At 25.4% G+C, this 24,891-nt stretch overlaps 1 protein-coding gene across 1 annotated transcript; it reads right to left on the reverse strand.

Moving 5' to 3' along the window:
• Positions 1 to 838: 838 nt before the first annotated feature.
• Positions 839 to 23,658, reverse strand: PmUG01_11033900 (SET domain protein, putative; the record flags this gene model as incomplete). The annotated part of the gene is given in 9 exon segments (XM_029005993.1): positions 839 to 913; positions 1,118 to 1,225; positions 1,371 to 1,541; positions 1,677 to 1,838; positions 2,038 to 2,155; positions 2,380 to 6,593; positions 6,607 to 6,660; positions 6,675 to 19,613; positions 19,627 to 23,658. The coding sequence occupies 9 exon segments, from the start codon at positions 23,656 to 23,658 to the stop codon at positions 839 to 841; spliced, it is 21,873 nt and encodes a 7,290-aa protein (XP_028862527.1).
• Positions 23,659 to 24,891: the final 1,233 nt, after the last annotated feature.

The following is a 24,891-nucleotide window of genomic DNA, read 5'->3' on the forward strand; positions in this document are numbered from 1 at the left end:
TAGAAAAAAAGATTATTTTCTCCAATTTTTAACTTTTTTTATTATAAATTATATCCTTTTATTTTTTCCCCTGATATTTTTACCTGCACATTTTTCACGTAATTTGGTAATTAAAAAGTGAGAAGCTTTTATACGCATCCATGCGAAAATGCGAATATATTCGTATATATACGTATGATATGCATATAAATATATATATTTGCATACCCCATATATATCGTGTTACATAGAGATATATAATCTTTGTAAGAGTAATAACAGCATTAGTCACTGCTAATTTAATTTACTATAAACTCCCCACACGCCATTCAACTTAATTTCTTTTTTTCAAGATATGATCATATACTTTTTATTTCTTTCAATACTTGTAAGTGCAGTAATTTGGATCTTAAAATTTTAAAAATATATTTGCTAAAAAATGGAAATGCTCTAATAGTTATTAAAAACAAATGGCTAACAACAATCCCACTGTTATTCTTAAATCCAAAAAAAAAAAAAAAAAAAAAAAAGAGATAAAAAATAAGGAATAAAAAAATAAGATTAAATAAGATTTATGAAACAATTACTTCATAACTCAAGCGAGTTATATACAATATTTGCTCAATATTATTCTGTTTTGCAAAAGCTTAAGTTTTACTAAAAAAAAAGAAAACACACACATATTAGACAAAATTACAAAACGATATATATTAACATATATCAATAAAAATATATACATACATTTTCACAAATGTATGAATATTCCCTTTGCATTTTAAGACATGTGATAAACACGGCAAAAATGCACACAAATATTAGCTTATTCCTTTCACAGTAAAAAACATAAATGTATCCTCCATTAATTCATTCTTCCTAGGCAGGTACTTGAGCCACACAAGCAAATTAATTTTTTTCCTTCTGATTCAACACCAAACTAAAAAAAAAAAAAAAAAAAAAGTAAAAGAAATGAGAATAGAAATAGAAATACGAATAACAATGGAAACAGGAATAAGCATAAAAATTGGAAAAAATGATGCACAATAACACAGCAAAACAAAATAAACTGAAACAAAATACATATAAGTTTGTGAATATATTAACTCCATACAATAGAAAAATATATGTTTTTAATCCCTACTTGGTAATCATATGTTATCTCTTCATGTGCTTCAATATCCCTCTTCGCAAAGATAACAATATGCTTTAAATTTTGGTCGCAGCTTACTATTTTACAGAAACAATTAGGCTATAAGTAAACAAAAGTAAAAAAGTATTAGTATATAAGTGTTGTATAAATGTATACATGTGCATACGTATGTATAATATATATATATATATATATGAAGATAGCAATTTTAACATGTGCATAATTATCTCAATTATTTTTATACCTCGCAGCTGTGGTTAATGAATCTGCTAACATTTCCCCATTTGGTTGCATCTATAATTATATTTTCGTTTAGTCTAAACATATAACAACTACTTTCAATTTTGTCATAATACTTTTCCCTCTTGTCACTTATTATATTTCGTATATACTCACCAATATATTCAATGACCGGCTAAAATAAAAATAATAATTACAAATAAATGGGCTAATTTTTGCTATATATTTGTATATATAATAAACATTGTTTATTATAAAATGAAAAATAATAAAAAGTATAAAATAAATGTTGTCAGCTAGCTATTTTTACCTCTCCTTCATTAATAAATTCACAAGTGTATAGTCCGTATCCATGAATACTACTTTTTTTCACATACAGACGCGAATTCGAAGATATGTTCATTAAGTAGCGGTAGGACATTGCACTGTTAATGTTGTATTTGTACTTAACCGTCTTTCGCGCGTTCTTCTCCTAAAAAAGCGAGCATTTATGAGAATATGTGTTGTATATGTTCGTGTAACTGTGCATATATTTATGCATGTACTTGTACGTGTATTTGCTCACAAATTTGCTACGCATATGCGCATGTATATATCCGCATATATGCGCGCTGCATACACTAATAAATGCACCAGTATACGTCTACATTGGAGCATGTACGAATTTTTACCTTTTCCAAGTCGTTTTCTTTAAAAATTGATGTGTCCAGGTTTGAATACTTACATAGCAAATTATCATTATATATTACTTCCCTCGTACAATTTTTTGCCCTTTTTCTAACGCCCTCCCTAAAAAAGATTATACCAACAAAGAAGAATGAGTTAAATGTGTTTGAGATGGTGAGCTAAACGACTACCACGGAATGGGAAAAGGGCATATGCATGTATATTAAAAAACTATATTTACGCAAATATATACATACGTATTCACATATATATTTAAGCATATGTATGCATGTACACGCATAATTTCGTAGAAGAGCGAGCGATGCTTCGTCCTCCCAAGTGCTAACCGATCGCTTGCTCTTTTAGAATATTCCGAAATCCTATGGTTCAGATTCTTCCACATAAATTTGAAGAGCTTATATTTAATTTGGTACATAACACAAGGTAGTGTTAAACCGAAGAAGTCGTGTGCATCAACTAACTTGTTATGTTCAGCAGACTTATAAATATAATTTCCCAAATAATCATACAAATGGGTATATTTCATAGTACATTTTTTATATTCATCAGTAATATATATATTATTTTTAGTATTAAAAAGGGATAAGAATTTATTATATACTTCATTAATATCATGACTTTCTGCTAAGACAAATTTCTTTGAATCGACTTCTGAAAAGTAATTAATATTTATTAAAGGACATAAAATGATAGAAAAAAAAAATTTTTCATTTTTTAATGTAATTGAAAATATGTATGCAGCTCTGATTTGTAAAAATATTTTCTGTAATACTTTATTTTGTATGTGTAATTCATTAATTTTTGCATTTTTATATATATGAAATAAATAAGAAGATGGTAAATTGAAAAATAATCTCATATTTAAAAATCCACATGGGTAAATCATTTTGTCCCCTTCATATTTTATTATTTCTCCAATATTTAAAATATTATGACTCCCAATTTTAATAAATTTACATTTTGAGAAATAGGTATTATTACCAATATTATATTTATAATTTGAAAAATATTTATCATTTATTCGTTTCATATACACATCGTTATTATTATTATTTATTAAAATATTTAAAAAATATTCTCTTTTATTTGTCATATCATTATTTGCACTATTTATATATGGTGTATATCCTCTTTTCTTGGAATTCGTAGAAAAGTTACATTTGGAGGTTGCTATTTTTTTTTTTTCCTTATTTTTCTTTTTTTCATCCCAATTCTGATATACTTTATTTTGCTCATTTGAATCATCACATTTAGAAACATGTTGTAACTTAGTTATATTTACCTTCTTGTAAATATCTGTTAATTTGAAATAAACATTTATGCTTTTCATTGGTTCATCTTTTCTCTCTTTACTCGAACAACTACTTAAATTCCATTCCTGCATCATCATTTCGAGTTCACTGTTGCTGCTAATGATATTTTTGTTAATATTAACCCTACTATTACTAATATTGATATTAATATTATTATTACGATCAGAGGATTCCTTATCTGATTCGGTGTCGTCCTCAATAAATGTTGTGTAGCAATTTTTTTTTTTTAATTCATTATTCAACTTTTCTTTGTCCTCAACCGTTGTACTATTTTCATTTAAGCTGATGGAAATCATATTTGTTGCGTCTGCTTCATTTGTTACATCGTCTTGTTGTTGTTGTTGATGCTGCTCCTCTTGTTGTTCTTGTTCTTGTTTTTCTTCCGCCTTATCTTCTTCTTCCTCTTCCTGTTCATAATTTTTTCCCATCCAATATAACTCCCTTTTTGAATAAGTGAAATTACCTTTAGTACTGCTGATTACGTTTGATAAATACATATTGCACGTTTGTTTATTCTCATATATATACTTTGCGAAGGAATTTTCACTTTTTTTTAAAAATAAAAATTCTTCATTTTTTAATGTTATTTCCTTGCCTATGTATAAAAAATTCTGAAGTATAAAATACGCCTTTACGATATTTTCCAAATGTTTATTGTCGATCAAGTTTTGCATGTCAATATTGTAAATATTGGTACTGGTATTGGTATTAGCATTTGTATTTGCATTTGTATTTGCATTTGCGTATGCATTGGCACTTGCATTCATATTTGCGTTTGCATTCGTATTTGTATTCATCTTTGCATTTGCATTTGCATTTCCCTTTGTTTGTGGTTCATTGGATATCGTGTTGTCATTACTACATTGGGTATTTGGTTCAAATATTAAACGATATTTATCATTAAAAAAATTTTTATCATCCTTCTTATTTATATACATGTTTATAATATTTTCTAATTCCTTCATTTTAAATTCTATTTTATTTTCTTTATTTAGTATATCTTGTAACCCCTTTAATGGCTTCTCTTTATATTTTATCCTTACACACTCATTTACGTTGCACAAAACTTTGTCCATAATATAGTACGACTCATTTTCAAAATAAAAGTTAATAAAACATTTAAAAATAGTTTTCACATTTTTCGTACTTTTAATAATACTTTTAATACTTTTCGCACTTTTCGTACTTTTTCCTACATTTTTTATATTTATATTGTTAGAATTTCTTTCGTTTATTTTTTCATATGATGTGTTTTCTTTTACACGGACGCAGTTTTCTTGAACTTGTTTATTTGCACAATCGTTTTCTGCTTCACTTTTTTCGTCATTAGAATAATTTTTTTTTTCCGAACTGTTCATTGTATTGTCCATATTACAACCAATTATAACAGGTTCATCATTTGGGTTTAAGCTATTTCCCCCTTCAACTTGTTTGTCTTCTTGTTTGTTTGTTTCCCCTTTGCTCGCTTGGCTGATATTCTGCTTTTTTGTCGAAGGTGCATTTAGCTTTATTTTATAAAATGTGTTGTACACCTTTTGTTCGTTCCAGCACTTATTACACCAAATCTTTTTCATTTTATAAATAATATGGACTGGGAAAATGTCCTTATAATGATTCTCAGCAATTTCATTATCTTCTTCACTATTAGATGCAAAGTTGAAATCATAAAAAATTGTGTCCTTATTAAATTTAATTAAATTAAAACACTTCATATAATGAAAAAAGGCATTCTTACTACAATTTCTTACAATTGTTGAATAGAAAGCACAATTCATATGAAATTTTACATTACATTTTTCATTGCTACAATATATACTAGCGTTTTTATAACCACAAAGAAAGCATGTAGAGTTAATGGAGTCATATATTAACTCTTTAACATCATCTTCTTCTATTTCAAACATATTTTCATAATTATTAAAAAAGAAGTTCTTATTTTCACTCCATTCCCAATTATCCGTTAATTTTATATTTTTTATGCTCCTCTTTACGTTTGACATTTCTGTGTTCAATTTTACTTTTGATGAAATGGTATCTGTTCGAATGGGGCAATTCAAGTTATTCCCCCCAGTACCCTCCTCATTTTTGAGTATCTTCGTATCATTATTTAAATCATCACAAACATTTGTGCTGCTTTGGTCATATTCACCAATTTCCTTTTTTCCAGTTACATCATTTTTAGTCGAACTGGTGCCATTTCCAGCGGACTTCCTTTTGCTTTTTTTGCTGTTAACTGATTTTGCACCCTTTTTATCTTTTAAATGTTCTTTTTTAATATCTTTCTTACTTGATCTTTTAGTTCTATTGCTACTTCTACTACTACAACCATTATTAATATTATTATTATTATTATTATTACTATCTTGTTTACAATTATTTTTATTTATATTATAGTACTGCGTACAATTTAAGCTCCATTTCAAACATTCACTATGTATGTATATATCATAAAATGGTATTAACCTTCCTTTGTATAGGTAGTTACCATAATTACACAAGAAGCATATTTTATTATCACTATTCGCCCTTCTGTCCTGTGTATATTGATATTTTGAAACATTTGTACCCTCTTGCATATATTTCTCTAACATAATTTTTACATACAAATTCAATTTATTTTTTATAACCCATTTCAATTTTTTAATGTAACGTTTCGAACACCTTTGATTTTCATTATTGGAATAACTATTATCAGTATGAATATTCTCCATATGATCATTAATAAATTTATTACATCCTTCGTAACATAAAGTAGGAGTTGATGCCCCTTCTATTTCTATTTTATCAGTACAATAAGATGTTTCTTCCTTTATAGGAATCTCACTAATAATATTATTTCTGCACAAGTTCATAATATTATTATTCATATAATCCTTATTTATCTTACTTTTATTTATATGACAATTATCCAGTTTGCTAGTATTAAATGTACGCATTATATTTTCAAAAATGTCCGTATTTTTTATTTTATAAAATAATGTTTGGTGGACCTTTCTTCTTTTTTTGCTCTCTTTTTTTCGAGTGTTCTCATCCTCAATGATACAAGTCATTCCGTTCGTTTCTCCTTTGCTAATTACGTCATTACTATTCTTATCATCATTATTATTTTTATCATTATTAATTATATCATTATTAATTATATCATTATTATTTTTATCATTATTAATTATATCATTATTAATTATATCATTATTATTTTTATCATTATTAATTATATCATTATTATTAATCATTATTATTTTTATCATTATTAATTATATCATTATTAATTATATCATTATTATTATTATCATTATTAATTATATCATTATTATTATATCATTATTAATTATATCATTATTAATTATATCATTATTATTTTTATCATTATTAATTATATCATTATTAATTATATCATTATTAATTATATCATTATTATTCTTATCATCCTTATAATTTTTCACCTTCTCCTTATTCATCTTCTCCTTATTCTTATTATCCATATTCTTATTTTTCATCCTATCATTTTTACAGTACACCTTGTGTATGTAGTATAAATATAACAGGTAAATAGAATAATTAACAGTCTGTTCAAAACAATTATTTGATTGCTTAAAATACACAAACATCCTTTTTCTAGCTAAAAAATATGGGTAAGAAAATATTTCATTGCATGATTTTCCACCCTCAAAGCTAGTATTATTACATATATTTACATAAAACAAATGCAAAATGTAATTCACAGTTGCATATCGAGAATATTTACATGACATATTATTATTATTATTGTACATGTTTTTTAAAAAAAAATTATTTCTAAAGGTTATATCTTTTCTGCTTTTTTTCCAATAAAAATGATAAAACTCTTCATATTTAAAAAACACATTGGAGTAATGTAACAGTTGCAGCAATTTAAGCACACTGTTTTTATGTTCTTTAACTAATTTATCCAATATATTACACATTTCTTTGAAAAAATTTTTCCTATAAATATGATTATACCATATTCTTATTATGAAGTAAACCAGTTCATATAATTTCATTTTCTCTTTTCTTTCTTCGTTTATTTTACGTATCTTGTAATTTTGGTAATAACATGATGCATATTTAGATACACAATCATATTTTAAGCAACATGTGTCACACATAAATACTGTGTTAAAATTGTCATCTTCAGCCACCACTTCACTACAACCATTATTACTACAATTACTACAATTATTATTGTAACTATTACTACAATTACTACGATTATTATTGTAATTACTACTACAATTACTACAATTATTATTGTAACTATTACTACTACAATTACTACAATTATTATTGTAACTATTACTACAATTACCATTATTATAATTATTATTACAGTCATTTTTTTCTCCTGTCCATTTAGTGAGCATACAACATATGGAGCACTTAAACAGATCGCCTCTAACTTTGCTAAGATAATCTATATTTTTACAGAATTTACTATTTTCTTTTAAATAACTACGATTAAAATATAAATTATTGAATGACGATATTTTATTCATCCAAAAAATGTGCTCTTCCAGGAAATTCAAACTATTTTCATTATTTATGCTAAAATATATATCTTTACACATGTTTCCTCCAGAAGTTATTTTGTCATTACTACCACCATTTGTATCCATGATGTTTCCATTATTATTTTTATTCTCATCGCTATTTATATTTCTATTACTAGTACCATCTTTGCTGTAATTATTACCATGGTTGTGCTCATTCTCCTCATAAGGCAAAATTGAATACTTTACATTTTCTTTGTCTTTACTTTTTGATTGATCCACATTTTCCTTATTACCTGTGTTATCAGGAATTTCAAATTTTGATTCCTTTTGCTCTTCAACTTCTTGTACACATCCTGTTTTTGCTTTATCTATCTTATAACAGTTATCATGTACATGCACATGTTCATAATTTTCCTTATTGCCTTCATTCGTTTCGCAATACATATTATCTCTATTCGCACACTTTTTGTTGTCCTCACTATTATTCACCTTACTTATATCATTGTTGCATGAACTATTTATTACAATATTTTCATGATTTATATTTCTATCATTGCATATGCTATTACTACTATTGCTACTACCCTTTTCGCAAATTTCTTCACACGACCTTTCATTTTCAGTTTTAGTTTCCTTCTTAATTTGGCACATGTTAGTAGTGTTATTTATAGACTCTACAATTTCCTTATCATGTACAGATTTCTCTAATTGTTTTATTTCTTCAATGAACAAGTTAAAACAGAAGTCACTCTTGTATAATATAAGACAACTATTACATAAGTACAAATTTGGAGTAACTCTCTTAAACCTCGATTTTAAAAGAAACATGTTCCTCTTTAAAAATACATTTAATTTGTTTGTCCTGTTTCTATTTCTACTGTTATTTTCTTTTTTTGTTTTGCATAAATTATTACCTTTATTTACAAAAGAATTTTGCGATTCTAGCAACTCGGAATATAAGCTCAAGTCATTACTCCCTGACAAGTCATTTTCATCTACGTTCATTTTATATTCGTAGTTTCCATTTTTAAAAATGTTTTCCGAATTACATACGCTTCCACATAGTAATTTACCTTTACTTGTATATATAGCAGAATTATTTTCTTTTATATTATTCAACTTGTTATTAGAGATATTATGTTCTGCAACTTCATATTTTTCATTCAATTCTTTTTTTATTTTCATTTGCGTTCCTTTTTTTATATTTACTTTTTTCTTTTTCCTTTCTTCTTCATCAACTAATTCTACTTTTTCTTTTTCTTTCACTTTTGTTTTTTTCTTTTCTTTACCTTCTTTTTTATCTTCCTCTTGTTCTTTTCCTTTATCTCTTATTTTTCTTTTTTCTACTTTCCTTACCTCTCCTTTTGATTCCTTTTCTGTTTTTCCTCCTCTACCTTTCTGATCCTTTCTTTTGCATTTATGTTCTTGCTTTTCCCCTTCCACTCTTTTTCCTTCTTTTCCTTCTTTTTTTTTAATACTTTTTGCTTTATTTTTTTCTACCCCATCTTCTTCATCTTTCATCTCTTTTACGTCTTTTTTACCTACCTCTTTTTTACTTTCCTTTTTACCCGCCATTCTTACTCCCTTTTTATCTTCCTTCGCCTCTTTTTCCTTCTCTTCTCCCCCTTTTATGCCTTCACTTTGCTCATTTTTTTCTCTCTTTTTCTTCTTTTTCGTTTCATTACCCGATTTTTTATGTGTTTCTTGTTCACCTCCTTTTGCCTTTTCATTTTTACGTGTTTTGACATTATTACTGCTTGCTCCTTTTGTTCTATCAGTACCATTTTCCCCCTTTTTTTTTTTAATCTTCGCTGTACTGTGACTTGTAGTGTTATTTGCATTATCTACATTTTTATTGGTAAAATTCAGCTCATTAATGATATCATTAGAAGCATTTTCCGTTTTTACCAATATATTCTTACAATAAACTTTTACTTTTCTTTTCTTACCATTTTTTAACTGTGTCTGTAACTCATCATTATTTATGTTCACTGGGGTATTTTGTAAATTATCTTTCATTTCATTAATGCACAAATTTATTGGATTACCACTGTCATTACTACTATTCTTATTCTTATAATTCTTCTTATTACTATTACTACTACTACTATTATTGTTGTGGTTGTATAATAAATATTTTTTATTAGCCTCTACAGACGTGTTAAATGTTTGTGCATCTTTCCTTATGTCTTCTGTGTTTGTTATCTCTATTCCTTCTATATTCAACTTGTTCTCATTATGCAATTTGTTAGTAGTATAATTACAGTTTTTGCTTGGATTAGTAAAATTTGGAGTAAAACATGAAGTATCTCCCCATGGTTTTACATGCATCGATTCGGACATGTCCTCGTAATATACAGATGCCCTACGATCAGTAATATTACAATCACTTATGTTATTGCTAATATTATTACTACTAATAATGCTACTATTAATTCCACTATTAGTTCCGTTATTAATAGCGTTACTCATTAAATTTTCACTCGCATTTACATTATAAGAGTTTCTATAAAACGATTTTTTATTCTTACTGCTGTTTATGAATTTGTCTAAATTCGGTATGTTCGACTTGAGTAAAGTTTTCGTATGTATTTGTTCTTTTTTAGTATTTGCTTTTTTGTTAAAAACATTGTATATATAGCATAATTTATTTGGGTTATTTACGTCAAAAGCATTCGAATATCGAATATTAGGAAAAGGGCTACTATTATTATTGCTATCATCTTTTTTAACTTCTTGTACGTCTGCACTATTATTCATGATATTATGATCCTCGTTAGCTAAAATTACACCACTGCTTCTACTTATATTACAAGCTACATTTCCTGTATGGTCTATATTTTCATTATTCTTTATTCTATCATAATGTAAACTATTCACTTCAGTCATAATATTATTACTACCGTTTCTCATATAATTATATTCAGAAGATATATTCATAAGAGTTGTTTCATTGCTACTAAAGGTATTATTATGACTTAACATTTTATTATTATAATAACAATAATAATTATTTTTATACAAATTCATATCGTTATTATATGTTTCAGGTCTATACATATTTTTATCTAAACACAATTCATTTATTAAATAATTCGTTTTATTAACTACATAAGAAGTGTTCTGAAAATTCGGTTCATTCATATATATGTTAGTAGAGTTATTTGTAATCATACCATTTAGGTTATTCATATTATTAAAATTTTTTATGTATTTCATATTAATCATGTCGTTTATACTAGTTTCATTTTTAGTTTCATTCATATCACTTATACTGTTTATACTATCACGACTATTCAGGTCATTGTATCTGTACACCTTTCCAACATTTTCCATGTAATTTGAGTTACTAGAGTTATTCTTTTCATTAACATTGTTCATATCATTAACATGGTTTTCACTGTACATGCAGTCTCTACTGCTCACACTGTTCAAACCAACCAAATTGTTGAAATGTTCTGTAATGTTCAAACTTATCATATTATTCATATTTACAAAATTGTTGATATTTCCTGAATTATTCATATTTACCATATTTTTAATATTTCCTGAATTGTTTATATTTATCATATTGCTGGCATTCCCTGCACAGTTTACATTTACCGTATTGTTAATATTTCCTGCGATGTTCATATTTACCATATTGTTGGTGTTTCCTGAATTGTTTATATTTATCATATTGCTGGAATTCCCTGCACTGTTAAAATTTACCATATTGTTGACATTTCCTAAAGTGCTGACATTACTAAAGCTCATAAACTGATCTTGTTCTTCTATGTTGTTTACATTCATTATAACATTGTTACGGTTACTCATTATGTTCACGTTCTGCACAATGTGCATATCATTAATATTACAATTATTTTTCCTAAAATCTCTACTGCTCAAAGTGTTCATATTAATTGTATTGTATAAATTATTACCATTATCTAATGGGTTCATATTTTGTGAATTGAAATTATTCATACTTTCAGAATCAAAACTTTTTGTATTATTAGTACTATCTAGAATAATTACATTGTTATAGTTATTTACCTTGCTAACTGTCTTCCTACTGGTCATATAATTCATATCATTCGCATTACAAATGCCCTCAGAATAATTACCCATATTATTGAAATACAAATTGTTCATACTGTTTATACTGTTCACGTTATTCATACTGAACATGTTGTTAACACTGTTCATACTGTTTACTTTATTCATATTGCTCACATTTTTTACATTTCTCATATTCATTATTTTTGTACTCGTCTTATCTAAGTTAATTATTTCCTTCACGGGGTTGCAAATGGTCTTAGAAATAATATATGGTGATGACTTACTCTTATTAGGTGAGTTACTTTTTTTTAAATTTTTATCACTAAAATTACAACGTACTTTACACATACTTTTATTCAGAAACGAAGGATTTTTACTTCTTCTGTTGGGGATGTTTATGGGACTAGAATCAACATTAGTTATATCATTTGTATTATTTGCTATATCTGTGAAATTACTTATACTTTTTCTATTATTTATTGTGTCAACATTTTGTACAAGTTCTTCATCCGCATGTAAGTTACTAGCAATATCTGAATTAATAAAAGAGTGCTCAGTTTCGTAACTATTACAACCTTTTACTTCACTCGATATATTCTTGTTATATATATTGTTATGATTATGTAATGGTAATGCATTTTCACTGCTTTTCTTAACCACTATATTGTTCCTCTTACTACTATAACTGTTCTCATGGATATTTCGGAAATTATTAATTTTTGTATTGTCACTATTGCTGTTGTTATCGTTATATTTGTTGTATACATTAAAACTATTGCCATTACCACTACTACTATTATTATTATTATTACCTGCATTATATGCACTATTTAATCCATCGGTGCTATTTTTTTTAATCATATTTTTGCTATTGCTTGATATCCGACTTAATTTGAGATATAGAATGTCAGTAATAAATGACCGTATTTTTTGCAAATTTTGCGTAATATTTATTTCATCTCGACTGTTTGATATAAGATTTTCATCAAATAAACCATAGTTTGGATATAAACTATTCGGGGTACTTTCTGTATTTTGTTTACTTATTAATTTCCTTAGATTATATTCATTTAGTTTTTCAATAAGGTAGGTATATAAAGCACTCAAAATATCATAAAGAAGAACAGTCAATTTATCCCCATCTATGTTAAATAAATGTGATAAGTCATTTATTTGTACATTTTTCTTATTTTCTATTAATTCATATATCTTACTTAAAATTCGCTTATTTAAAATTTTTTCATTTATAACTATAGTTTCGTCTTTAAACATTTTACTTCTTTCCATGCACATTTTATAAATTGGCTCTACTTTAAACGATGGATCATGTATTAATTCGTTATTTGGAATAACTTCATTCAACGTCTTATTATTTATATATAGATCAACCTCTTTCATATATGTTCTGAACTGATTTAACTTGTTTATTATTATATCGTTATTCCTTGGTAAACTACTCAAATCATTATTACTATTATATCCACTAAAATTTATATATCCTTCCTGAACAGAACAGCTATTCATACCATTCTCATCACCATTTTTCTTAACGTCGTTGGGAATATCGTCATGCGCAGCATTATTAATACCAGGATATGTGATAAACTTGCCTTTAATATATATATTGCTGTTCCTATCGCTATTCTTATTTCCATTACTATTGTCATTACTGTTATAATTAACCACATGAGGCATGTGAGATATATAATCTTGCTGCGCTTCGCAATTACTCAACATTTTATTCTCTAAAAATACCAATCCATCATCATGAATATTACTACCATTTGTCCTGTTGTTACTCACTTCATGATTTCCTTTTGGGGTAATATTATCAATATCGATGCAGTTAACAACATACAGTTTATCACTGTTCTTATTCAGTGCACTCTCATTATTCTCATCTAAGTCACCTTTCGAAACACTCTCTTTTACAACATCACCAAAACTGTTATTATGATCATGTAAAACAATATCATATGTGTTCACATGACAAAGTAATTCTTTAGTCGATTTTTCGACAACAATCTTATCAATTATACAAGAATTTTCCACCTTTTTACTATTATTTCTTTTCACGTTGCTCTTTTTTAACATACTATTTAACGGTTTCTTACATGTATTCAATTCATGTTTGTACACATTATTAATATCATTGTCTATTATATAAAAACATTCATTATGTGATGACCTTCCACAACAAAAGCATTTAATTATTTTGTTGTTTGTTTCTTCATATACACTTAATATCTTTATTCTACTTTTTTGCGCAATATTTTCTACTATGTCAACCTTATGAGATGTGTTTTTATTATTATTCACAATTTTTTCAGATGTAGATTTTTCAACACTTGTTAAAACATTCTCATCCTTTTTAATATAGACATTTTTCTTACCATTTATATTATTTTCCATAGTACACTGACTATAAACTAAAGGATTGAGTGTGCTATTTAAATCTTCGTTTTTACAACTACTATTATCACTGGAACCTGGTTTTACCTTGTATTTCACAGAATTAAAAGGGGAACAATTGTTATCTACTACAATATTTTTATTTTTTTGAGCTTTATCCATATATTCTGATTCAGACTTAGGTGTAGATAAAATATTCGACACAACTTGCTCTTCCTCTTCAACTTGTTTGAATTCACATTTCTGTTTGTACTCTTCATTTTCATCATTATTACATTCATCCGTTTTTACCTTTTCTAAACTATCTTCCAATTTGGTATCCATGAGCATTTTTTTTTTCTGATTATTCTTTTCTCTTTTTAAGGAAAACAATTCTATCGTTAATTTATATAAATAACTGTACTTTCTCTTTTCAAAAAAGAAATTTTCATTCCAAGTATTTATGTTTGTTATATTGGAATAAAATATATTATTAATTATATCATCAAATTTGGTATTGCATTTATCACATTGGACACATTTATAACATTTAAAATTTCTAGTTACAATATTGAATATTTTATTTATCTCTTTTTTATGTTCATCATAATCATTTAAATTAAATAGAAATGGATTCGATATATTTACACACGAATAATGAAGTGCAATTCCACATGCTGAGCAGAATAAAAAGGAGTCTTTATATTCAATGCATCCGCAGATATGGCAACATTCCTTTAATATATCATTTTTATATATCTTGATTTTTTTTCTTTTCTTCACCTTTGTCCCTTCGTCATAGGAAAAATGGTAACGAATAAACTGATTGTCCTTCTTTTTCGTCAACTTCATCGTCGTTGTAGTCGTAGTCATACTACTCCTCTCCATCATCATGGATATCTTCTTGTTGTTCTTAGTTGTCTTTTTGTACAAATTACCTCTATATATTTTATCAATAAATGGAATAAAATCATCCAGTGACATGATCATTTTACTCCTGCTACTCGAATTAGAATCAATCAAATATTCACTTTTTTCTGCTTTCCTACTTCTTACAAATTTATAATTTTTGTAATTCGCATAATCACTACTTATTGCAGATAATACTACATCATTATCGTGGTCACTCATATTGCTTTCTCCAAAATAAATTATTTGAATACATTTTAAAAATTTTAAAACAGCATTTATGGGACTTATTATCCTTTTTTTCTCCTTTATAACACTATTCGTTCTTATTTTCTCTTTTAAAACCTCGATCATGAAAATGTTGTCACTCACAAATATGTTCGAATTGCAGTCGGAGTTACAGTTGGAGCTGGAGCTACAGTTCTGGTTAGACATATTATACAAATTGTGATCGCTATTCATTCCCCTTACATCGGACTCTCTGTGTATACTCGTCTTTCCCTTGTTCTTTTCTACTTCGTTTATTATGTTCATCCCGATCATTACAACCTTTTCCTTCTCCTCATTCTTCTCACCTTCATTCATCTCCTCTTCTGTGCTGTTATGATTCTCCTTTTCATTGTTGATGTTCTCATGCAATCTTAGCACTCCCTCTTCCTGAAATGATTTTGTATCTTTAGACGCCGTTTCCTTGTTACGTTTTTTTAAAAGATGAACCTTTAATATTTTACATGTATCAAAATCATCATATTTGTTATATGCTCTATTAAAATAGATTTTACTAGTTGTGTCAATATAAACAACATTGTAATCCGTTATATTATTGTTAAAAGAAATAAACATTTCCTTATTTTTATGAAAAAAAAAGGAATCACTTTTAAAATTGAACAGTTCATGTAGTTCATACTGAGTAATATCCTTCTCTAACATTTCTAGTTTTCGCTTTCTATAAACATTACTATTATACATCATACTATTTTTATTATTACTACTGTTAATACTATATAACATATCATCATTATTAGTAAGCTTATCTAAACAGGAGTTTTCATAATTCAAAATTACATTCTTATTATCCTTTTGTATAACATGTTTATTATTAACATCACCAAAGTTAGTATAACGCATTAAATTATTAGCGCTTTCTGGAATAACAATTTCACCAGAATTACTAAAATTATTATATATATAGTCTTGTTGTATTCTACTATTACCATTAGGAAAGATATTTGCATTGTTATATGCATCCTGTGTGTTATTTTCATCATAGAATCGATTACTACTATCTGCAGTATTATTGTACACATTTTTGCTTAAATAATTAGTAGTTCCTTGAGAGTTGTAACTGTCGCAATTTTTGTGCTTACCTACTTTGCTATCCTCAGTGGTACTACCTACTTCCTGATTTGCCATGCATTCTCCATCATTTCTATTAATAATATGAATAAAATCAGGCGAAGAAACCTTTTTCTTATCAATAAAACCGTCTCCATTTTTACCTATAATTTCTTCCTTCTTCGTATTATTATAAGGTCCAATTAATTTATATTCATCTGTCGTGAAGATCCCCTCATTATTTATATCATCCTTTGGATTATTATAACTGTTATTATAGTTGTAGAAGTTAGTACTATTCATATTACCATTACTGCTATTGTTGCTGTTAGTAATTGTGTTACCGTTGTTGTTATTATTATTGCCACTGTGACTTATAATATGTTCGCCATTTTGGATGCCAATATTTGCATCTTCACTGATAACTCTTTTGTAGTTTTCTAAGCAATCATTAATGCACTTGTTCAACTCCTCCGTGTCCATATTAAACATATTCTTTACAATTATTTTTCCTTTTTTTTCAAAAACACAAGCATTTTTATATATAGACGTATTTGGCATATGAACCGTTTTTGCATTATGTATAATTAAAATAAAATCGTATATAAAATCCAAAATAGAGTTATATTTTTTTTCCCATATTTTCTTTTTCATAATATACAAATTCATAGGTATTTTAACTATTCTCCAATATATATAAAAATTAATTGGTACATGAAAAGTAAAATTTTTATATTTATCTAATAAAAAAAATAAGTATAATATTCTCTCAATTTTATCATGAAAGGATCCCGATCTACATGTAGGGCATTTATAGTTAATACTTTTTATGGACAATGTTTCAATATTTCTACTTTCATTTTTATCACAACTTAAATGAATCCAAAATTTACAAACATCACATTGAACCCATTTGTTACTATCATCTACTTCATATTTCTCATTACACATAATACAGAAATTCTTTTTTTCATATTCCTTATAACAGTTTATACAACAATCTAAATGTAATTCCCATTCATTATAATTTATAAAACATAAGTTTGAATAATCACATTTATTACATTTTAAACAGTCATCACATTTCCAATTAAACAAATATATATCTGGAACATTTGGAAAACAACATGATCCGTGCGCTACCATATTACAAGTTTTACATATTACATAATTCGCTATATTGGGTGTTTGTTTATAATTATATATACTTTCACAACAATATATACAACGATAACAATCTTTACAAACATATTTTTTATACGTTATATCACTATATTTTACAGATGGGATATAATTTATACATCTTCTATATTTTTTATTCTTACATTTTGTTTGATTATTTACTGTTTCCGTATCTGTATATTCATCATTAACGTTAGTCTCATTATTTATATTATTATCATCACTTTTGCTAGGATCTTTATCTTCACTATTATTATTGTATTCGTTTTCACTATATTTCTTTTTTTCATTTAAAAACTCATTTTTACTACTCCTCCTGCTTTGATTTACTTCGTTATCCTTACTTGATTTCTTCTTCTTACCCTTATAACATTTTTCCTTTTTACCTTTATTCATTATTTCATTCGACGAGTCATTAACAAAATTATTAGAATTATTTCTGCTATAAACGATTGAATTGTTCGTGTTATTAATAACTCTACTACTACCGGAATTTTTCTTTTTACTTGTTTTATAATCATACAAGTTTTTTCTTATTTTCTTCGTCTTTTCCTTACATTTGTTATTATTGTTATTACTATTACTATTATTATTATTACTATTGTTATTACTATTACTATTACTATTTTTATTATCATTATTATTACTATTACTATTAGTATTATCATTATTATTATTATTACTATTACTACTATTATTATTACTGTTATTACTTTCGCTATTTTTATTTCCATTACTATTACTATTGCTACTTCTATTATTATTACTATTATTACTATTACTATTAGTGTTATTATTATTATTATTATTATTGCTGTTATTACTATTATTATTATTATTATTATTATTATTATTATTATTATTATTATTATTATTATTATTATTATTATTATTATTATTATTATTATTATTATTATTATTATTATTATTATTATTATTATTATTATTATTATTATTATTATTATTATTATTATTATTATTATTATTATTATTATTATTATTATTATTATTATTATTATTATTATTATTATTATTATTATTATTATTATTATTATTATTATTATTATTATTATTATTATTATTGTAATTATCATTATTATTATTATTATCATTATTATTATTATTGCTGTTATTACTATTACTATTACTATTAGTATTATCATTATTATTATTATTATTATTACTATTATTACTATTATTACTATTATTACTATTATTACTATTATTACTATTATTATTATTATAATTATCATTATTATTATTATCATTACTATTATTATCATTATTATTATTTAATCCCTTTTCCTTATCAATTTTGAAACTCTTCTTATCCTTCTTTAAACTATGTTTATAGATATACTTTTTGTATTCTTTCATTAGCAAATTTTTATCAAAAATTTTGGTAATTATTACCTCATCCTCTAAACATTTTGCATGAAATTTTTTCGAACAAATAAAACATTTTATTCCCCAATAAATATTTATAGTATTACTTTCATCAATTTCTTTTTTTTCCATGTCTGAACATAAATCATATATAGTTGTAGATAAACTATTTGTATAATGATCATGCCCCTTAATAAAATGTATGTTCCTCTTACAAATATAACATTCATCATTTTTTTTTAATAGATTATTATTATCATTCATTTCTTTCCTTTTATCATTCTTGTCTATAATATCAAATCTTTCAAATTCTTTATATGTTCGTAATACTTTTATATTATAAAAATAAGGAGAATACCACCCCTTTGTATCTGAAAAAATAAAATCAATTTTCTTCTTATCATTCTCATCATATATGTTTGTATCATAATCCAAAAATGTCTCTTGTCCGTTTAGAATAGTACAACATTCATTATTAGTAAATAATATATTTTTTTTTTTTTTTTTCATCATCATGTTCATTAACTTTGTTTTTGTCATCCGTGTGATGTTCGCTATAATATTCTAACTTGTTCATATTTTTAATCCAATCAGGTTCCTTTTTTTTGGCCTTAACAAATGATGAACTCTTGAAGTTGTTCTTTAAATTACCAATATCTCCTCTATTGCTACTTTTTGGTGAATCATTTAATCCGTTAAATTTAAAATTTTCTATATGATGTATAAAAAATTGATTATATTTTGGGGAATAATATTTTATTATTCCTGTTTTAAAATGACTCTTTTTTTTATTATCCTTTTTTAATTCAAAACTAACACGATACCCTATATATTTAAAACCTTTTTCTTCATCCTTTAATTCAATGTATTTAACTGAAGAATCAACTTCAGATTTGTTTTTTTTCTCCTTCTTTATTCTGTCTAATTTATTCTCAAAGATATGCATAGCCCCATCTTCTGTTTCGTACACAATATTGTAACTGTCAAATACCTCCTCAATTATGCAATTAAAAAATTTTGGTCTTCTAAAAAGTATTTCATCCTCATCAATAACCAAATTTTCCAAAAACAAGGTCTTCTCTACTTTATTAAATAGTTTTAATTTTTTCTTCATATTATTATTATTTGTATCTATGTAGAACTTCGTTTTCTCTTCTGAACCTTTTACTATATTAATAATATCACTAATTTTCTTAATATTAAAATAAAATTTCTTTTTGTCATTATAAATAACACCTGTATAATTGTATTCCTCTTCATCATCATTCTTATCATCTGTATTATTATTTCTCATTTTTACATTATTTCTCTTTTTATATTTTTTATCATTATGGTTTTTATTCAACTCAATAGCTTTTTTCTTTTTAGATAAGTCCTTAAAATTTTTTTTTTTTTTCATATTATTCATATCAACACCCCTTCGTTTTTTATCCTTACTATTAGGATTCCTATCAATTGCGGAATTTTCCTCCTTCACGTTACTATTTATTTTACGTTTATTTCCCATTCCTTTAAAATCTTTTTCCTTATTAATGGATTTTGTAACTTTTTTAAATTTCCTACTATTGCTGTTATCCTGATTGTCGCTTGCATTCTCCAATAACTCTTGGTCATTCTTGCTCTCCTGGCATTTGTTAATAGCACCACTATTATTACTATTTCTGCCACTATTTTGCGTACTTTCCTTAGTTTCATTACTTTTATTTACATTGTCGCCTTCTTCATTGAAATTCTTATTTTCTAGGCTCTCTATATTAGAATATGCATTTTGCAAAGTATGTTCCTCAGAGATTTTTTGCACAGAAGCTGTTTTTTCATTTGAATCCTTTTCCCCATATTCCTGCTGCTGTTCCTGGCCCTCCTTAATATTCGATTCACCTTTCATATTTGAAGTTCCTTTTTTTTCACTTGTTGACTGACACTCGGGTGACTTACCCTCTTCCTGTTTTACTTGTTCATCTGTACTTATTTCCGCATCGGAAAATATTATTTCATCTATTTTTTTTAATTTTTTAAAATATTTTAAAGAAAAAATCTTTAAAAACTTTACAGCATAAAGCGTGTTATTATTCTTCATATAAATTGAATCACTAAAAATTTTAACATTTTTATCATAAAGCATAACATCCTGTATAGCTATTACTTGTAATATATTTTTTTCTAATTTTTCATTATTCAATATTAGAATGCGAAAATATGAATCCTTTATAACTTTATACGTTAAGAAATATTTTTTTCTCTTATTTGTAGTAATTTTTCCAATTCTTAAAAATATATCATTATAAAAATTTTCGAACATAATCTCATTATATTTCATAAAATTTTTCCTCATTATTTTTAAATCTTTATTTGGTCCTCCTGTTGTTTCTATTTTGTTTTTCTCATTCGTATCCAAATTTTTCGAATACGTTATGCTCCCATCTAATTCATGATGAGCATCTTTTTCTTTTAACTTTTTGTCCAGGTTTTCATCAGTTCCCATGCCAATTTTTCCCTCAGGGACTTCATCTACAAGATTGTTAGAATCATGTACATTTTTCTCTAATTCCTCTGAATTGTTATCTAACTGTTTGTTTTTACCTTGGTACGGTTCATCGTCTTCTTTTCCCATTACAATTTTATCAATGCTTACATTATTAGAAATATTGATTTGTTCACTCTGTTTAATTTCTAATTTGCTCAGGATTTTTTCCTTTGCATTTTTGTAAGCTTCTTCTTCTTCTTCCGTATTTTCCTTCGGGCAACTAAGCATTTTATTTGTGTCATCATCTACGGTAATATTTTGGAGCTGCACCTTCTCATCACCCTGTGATAACTGACAGGCTGCTGCTACCGATGCTGCTACCGATGCTGCTACCGATGCTGCTACTGATGCTGCTACTGATGCTGCTACTGATGCCGCTACTGATGTTGCTTCCGCTGCTGTTGTTGTTGCTGTTACATCCTCCTTTTCCGCATTCTTTTTTATAACACCTTTTCCTTTCGCTATAGGACGAATTTTTTTTTTTTTTTTTCTAAGATGAAAATAAAATTTTTTTCTTGTTTGAATGCTTCTCAATGTTAAATTATAATTTTCACTTGGAATCATGTTATTTTTCTTTCTTAGAAACGATGACTCTTTATTTTTGTTTCCACTATTTAATTTTCTCCTTTTATAAGTATTAAAAAATAATTCATATATTTTGGATAAATTATTAACTGGTACATTATTTTCAGTGTTACCTTGATATTCCTTAAAACATTCATCATAAAATAATATGTTATAAATGTTTTTTTTTTTTCTTACATGCTTTTTGGGAGAATAAATTACATAAGTATCGGAATATGAATTCCTTTCATTACTTATATCACAATTGTAAACACAACTGTAAATTTTATTATCACTATTATTAGTAAAATTTTTATTTTTTTGATTTTTTTTATTGCATTCAAAATGTTTGTCCAACAAATTATTAGATAAAATAGGGCAATTATTAATTTTTCTTGAATGATTCGAATTTACATTTTGTAAAGATTTACAACTAAAAAAACTACTCGTTTTCGAGTTATTAACATCAGTATTGGGCTTTTTATTATCATTTATTACACTTTTTAAAAATATATTTTTATTACTTTTTCCAAAATTAATAGAATCATCAGAAAAATTACATATAAATCTTTTGTTTATTTCTAAAATTTTAGGTGATATGTTTTTCTTCTTATTTTTGTTATTCTTTATCACTTTCTTACATTTTACAATTCTATTTTTGGTTTCATTTTTTTCAGTTAAAACATTTTTATTGTTATTTGTATCAACTAGTTTCTTTTTTTTTGTATCAGTTTCTATCTTCATATTTGATTTTGCACATTTCTTATTTTCTGTTGTTAACATTGCGTTTTTATTCATTTCTTTCCCCTTTTTATCATAGTCGTTTAATTTGCTTTTGTAATTATCATCCTTATTGTTGTTACTACTGCTGTTGCTGTAACTGTTACTGTCGCTGTTGTTGTTATTGTTGCTAATACTGTTGTTATTACTATTGCTGATACTATTGTTATTATTATAGTTATTACTAATATTATAACTACAGCTGTAACTATTGTTGTTATTACTGTTATCACTATTACTGCTATCACTATTACTGTTCTTATTACTGTTACTAATCCTGTTATTATAACCTGATGTTCGTAGCGAATTCACATTAAATGAACTCTTACTTTCTATTTTTGAGAAATTACTGTTATCGCTTAATATATTTTTTTTATCAACAATGTAATTTTTGGTTACGTTTTCATTGTGATATATTTCATTAGGGCATTGATTATTATTATTATTATCTTTAACTACGCATACATTTTTGTTATTTTCTATATCAGATAAATTATTTTTTATATTAACTGTTGTTTCTTTTACATTCATCCATTTTTCATTTGTGCCATCTATATATTTTTTTTTTATATTCATAAATTTATTGCTAGCAGTAGATTCTTTTTCATTTTTATCTTTATGTCTAGCCTTTTTCATTATTTTTTCTTTCTCTTTAGTTTTTTCATTCATGTTCTCTTCTCTTCCCTTTTTTGTTTTTAAATTAATTTTTTCTTTAATTATAATATTTTTAGTACATCTTGAAATGTTGCTTCATAATATATATTTACTTCAATATACATAAATATATATTTCATGTTATAAATGTATACATACATGTGCATATATGCCATATACATCATATATATATATATAATATTATGTATACAAACATATAAACTATGAATAGCATATATATATATATTCATATAAAATTATATACATAATATATACATAAATATGTACATCTGGATTGATTTTTGAAACTCTAGATTTTCTTAGATATTGAACATTTAGATGATATTTAAAAATATGTATCATTAAATTTTTTTTAAACCAATCATTTTCCTTAAAAAAAAAAAGCCATAAAAAAGTTAAGAATTAACCAATTTTTCAAAAATTGGTAATTGTAATATTTATAAAAAAAAAAAAAAAAATTAAAACTGGATAATATAGAAAATGCTTTAAACTTTATAATATTTATACGATAACAAAAAAAAATAAATAAATAATATATATATATATATATATATATATATATATATAAATCATCCTTTGCATAATTCCTAAAGTTCTTCAAAAAAAATTTTCAAAATTTTTAAAGAAAAAATTTTTTCTGTCGCACTGGCAAAAAATATTAGAGCGGAAAAAAAAATATAAATGTATACATTTATATATAAATATACATAATATATTTTATATACATATATATATATTTTATGCACATAATCATGTATATTACTTTATACAAAGATGATACATAAATATTCAATTATAGTATTATAAGCAAAAATTAATGTCATACGTACGTCCTAAGCTCATGAAGCCTTTTTAGTTTTCAATAAAAAACAAAAAAGATCAGGTGAAACACTTTTTTTTCTGTAAAAAGAAAAATTTAGAATGAATAAATTTGTTTTTATTACAAAAAAATGTATATATCAAGAAATTTAAAATTACATTTTCCTTTAAAGGGTTTCCTTATATATACAGTATTATCTTTTTGAATTTTTTTTATTTTTTTGTTACATATTTTTTTTTTATATTTACAACTTTAAGGCAAAAAAATGTATGTAATTATATAAAATATATATGTACGTAACGTACAACATGAATATTTTTAAGTTGCCCTTTTTAGAATACCACTGCACATATTATTTATCAATTTGGTAATAAATAATATATTAAAATTAATGAAGGACAATATAT

Source organism: Plasmodium malariae (assembly GCF_900090045.1).
Source record: "Plasmodium malariae genome assembly, chromosome: 11".
NCBI lineage: Eukaryota > Apicomplexa > Aconoidasida > Haemosporida > Plasmodiidae > Plasmodium > Plasmodium malariae.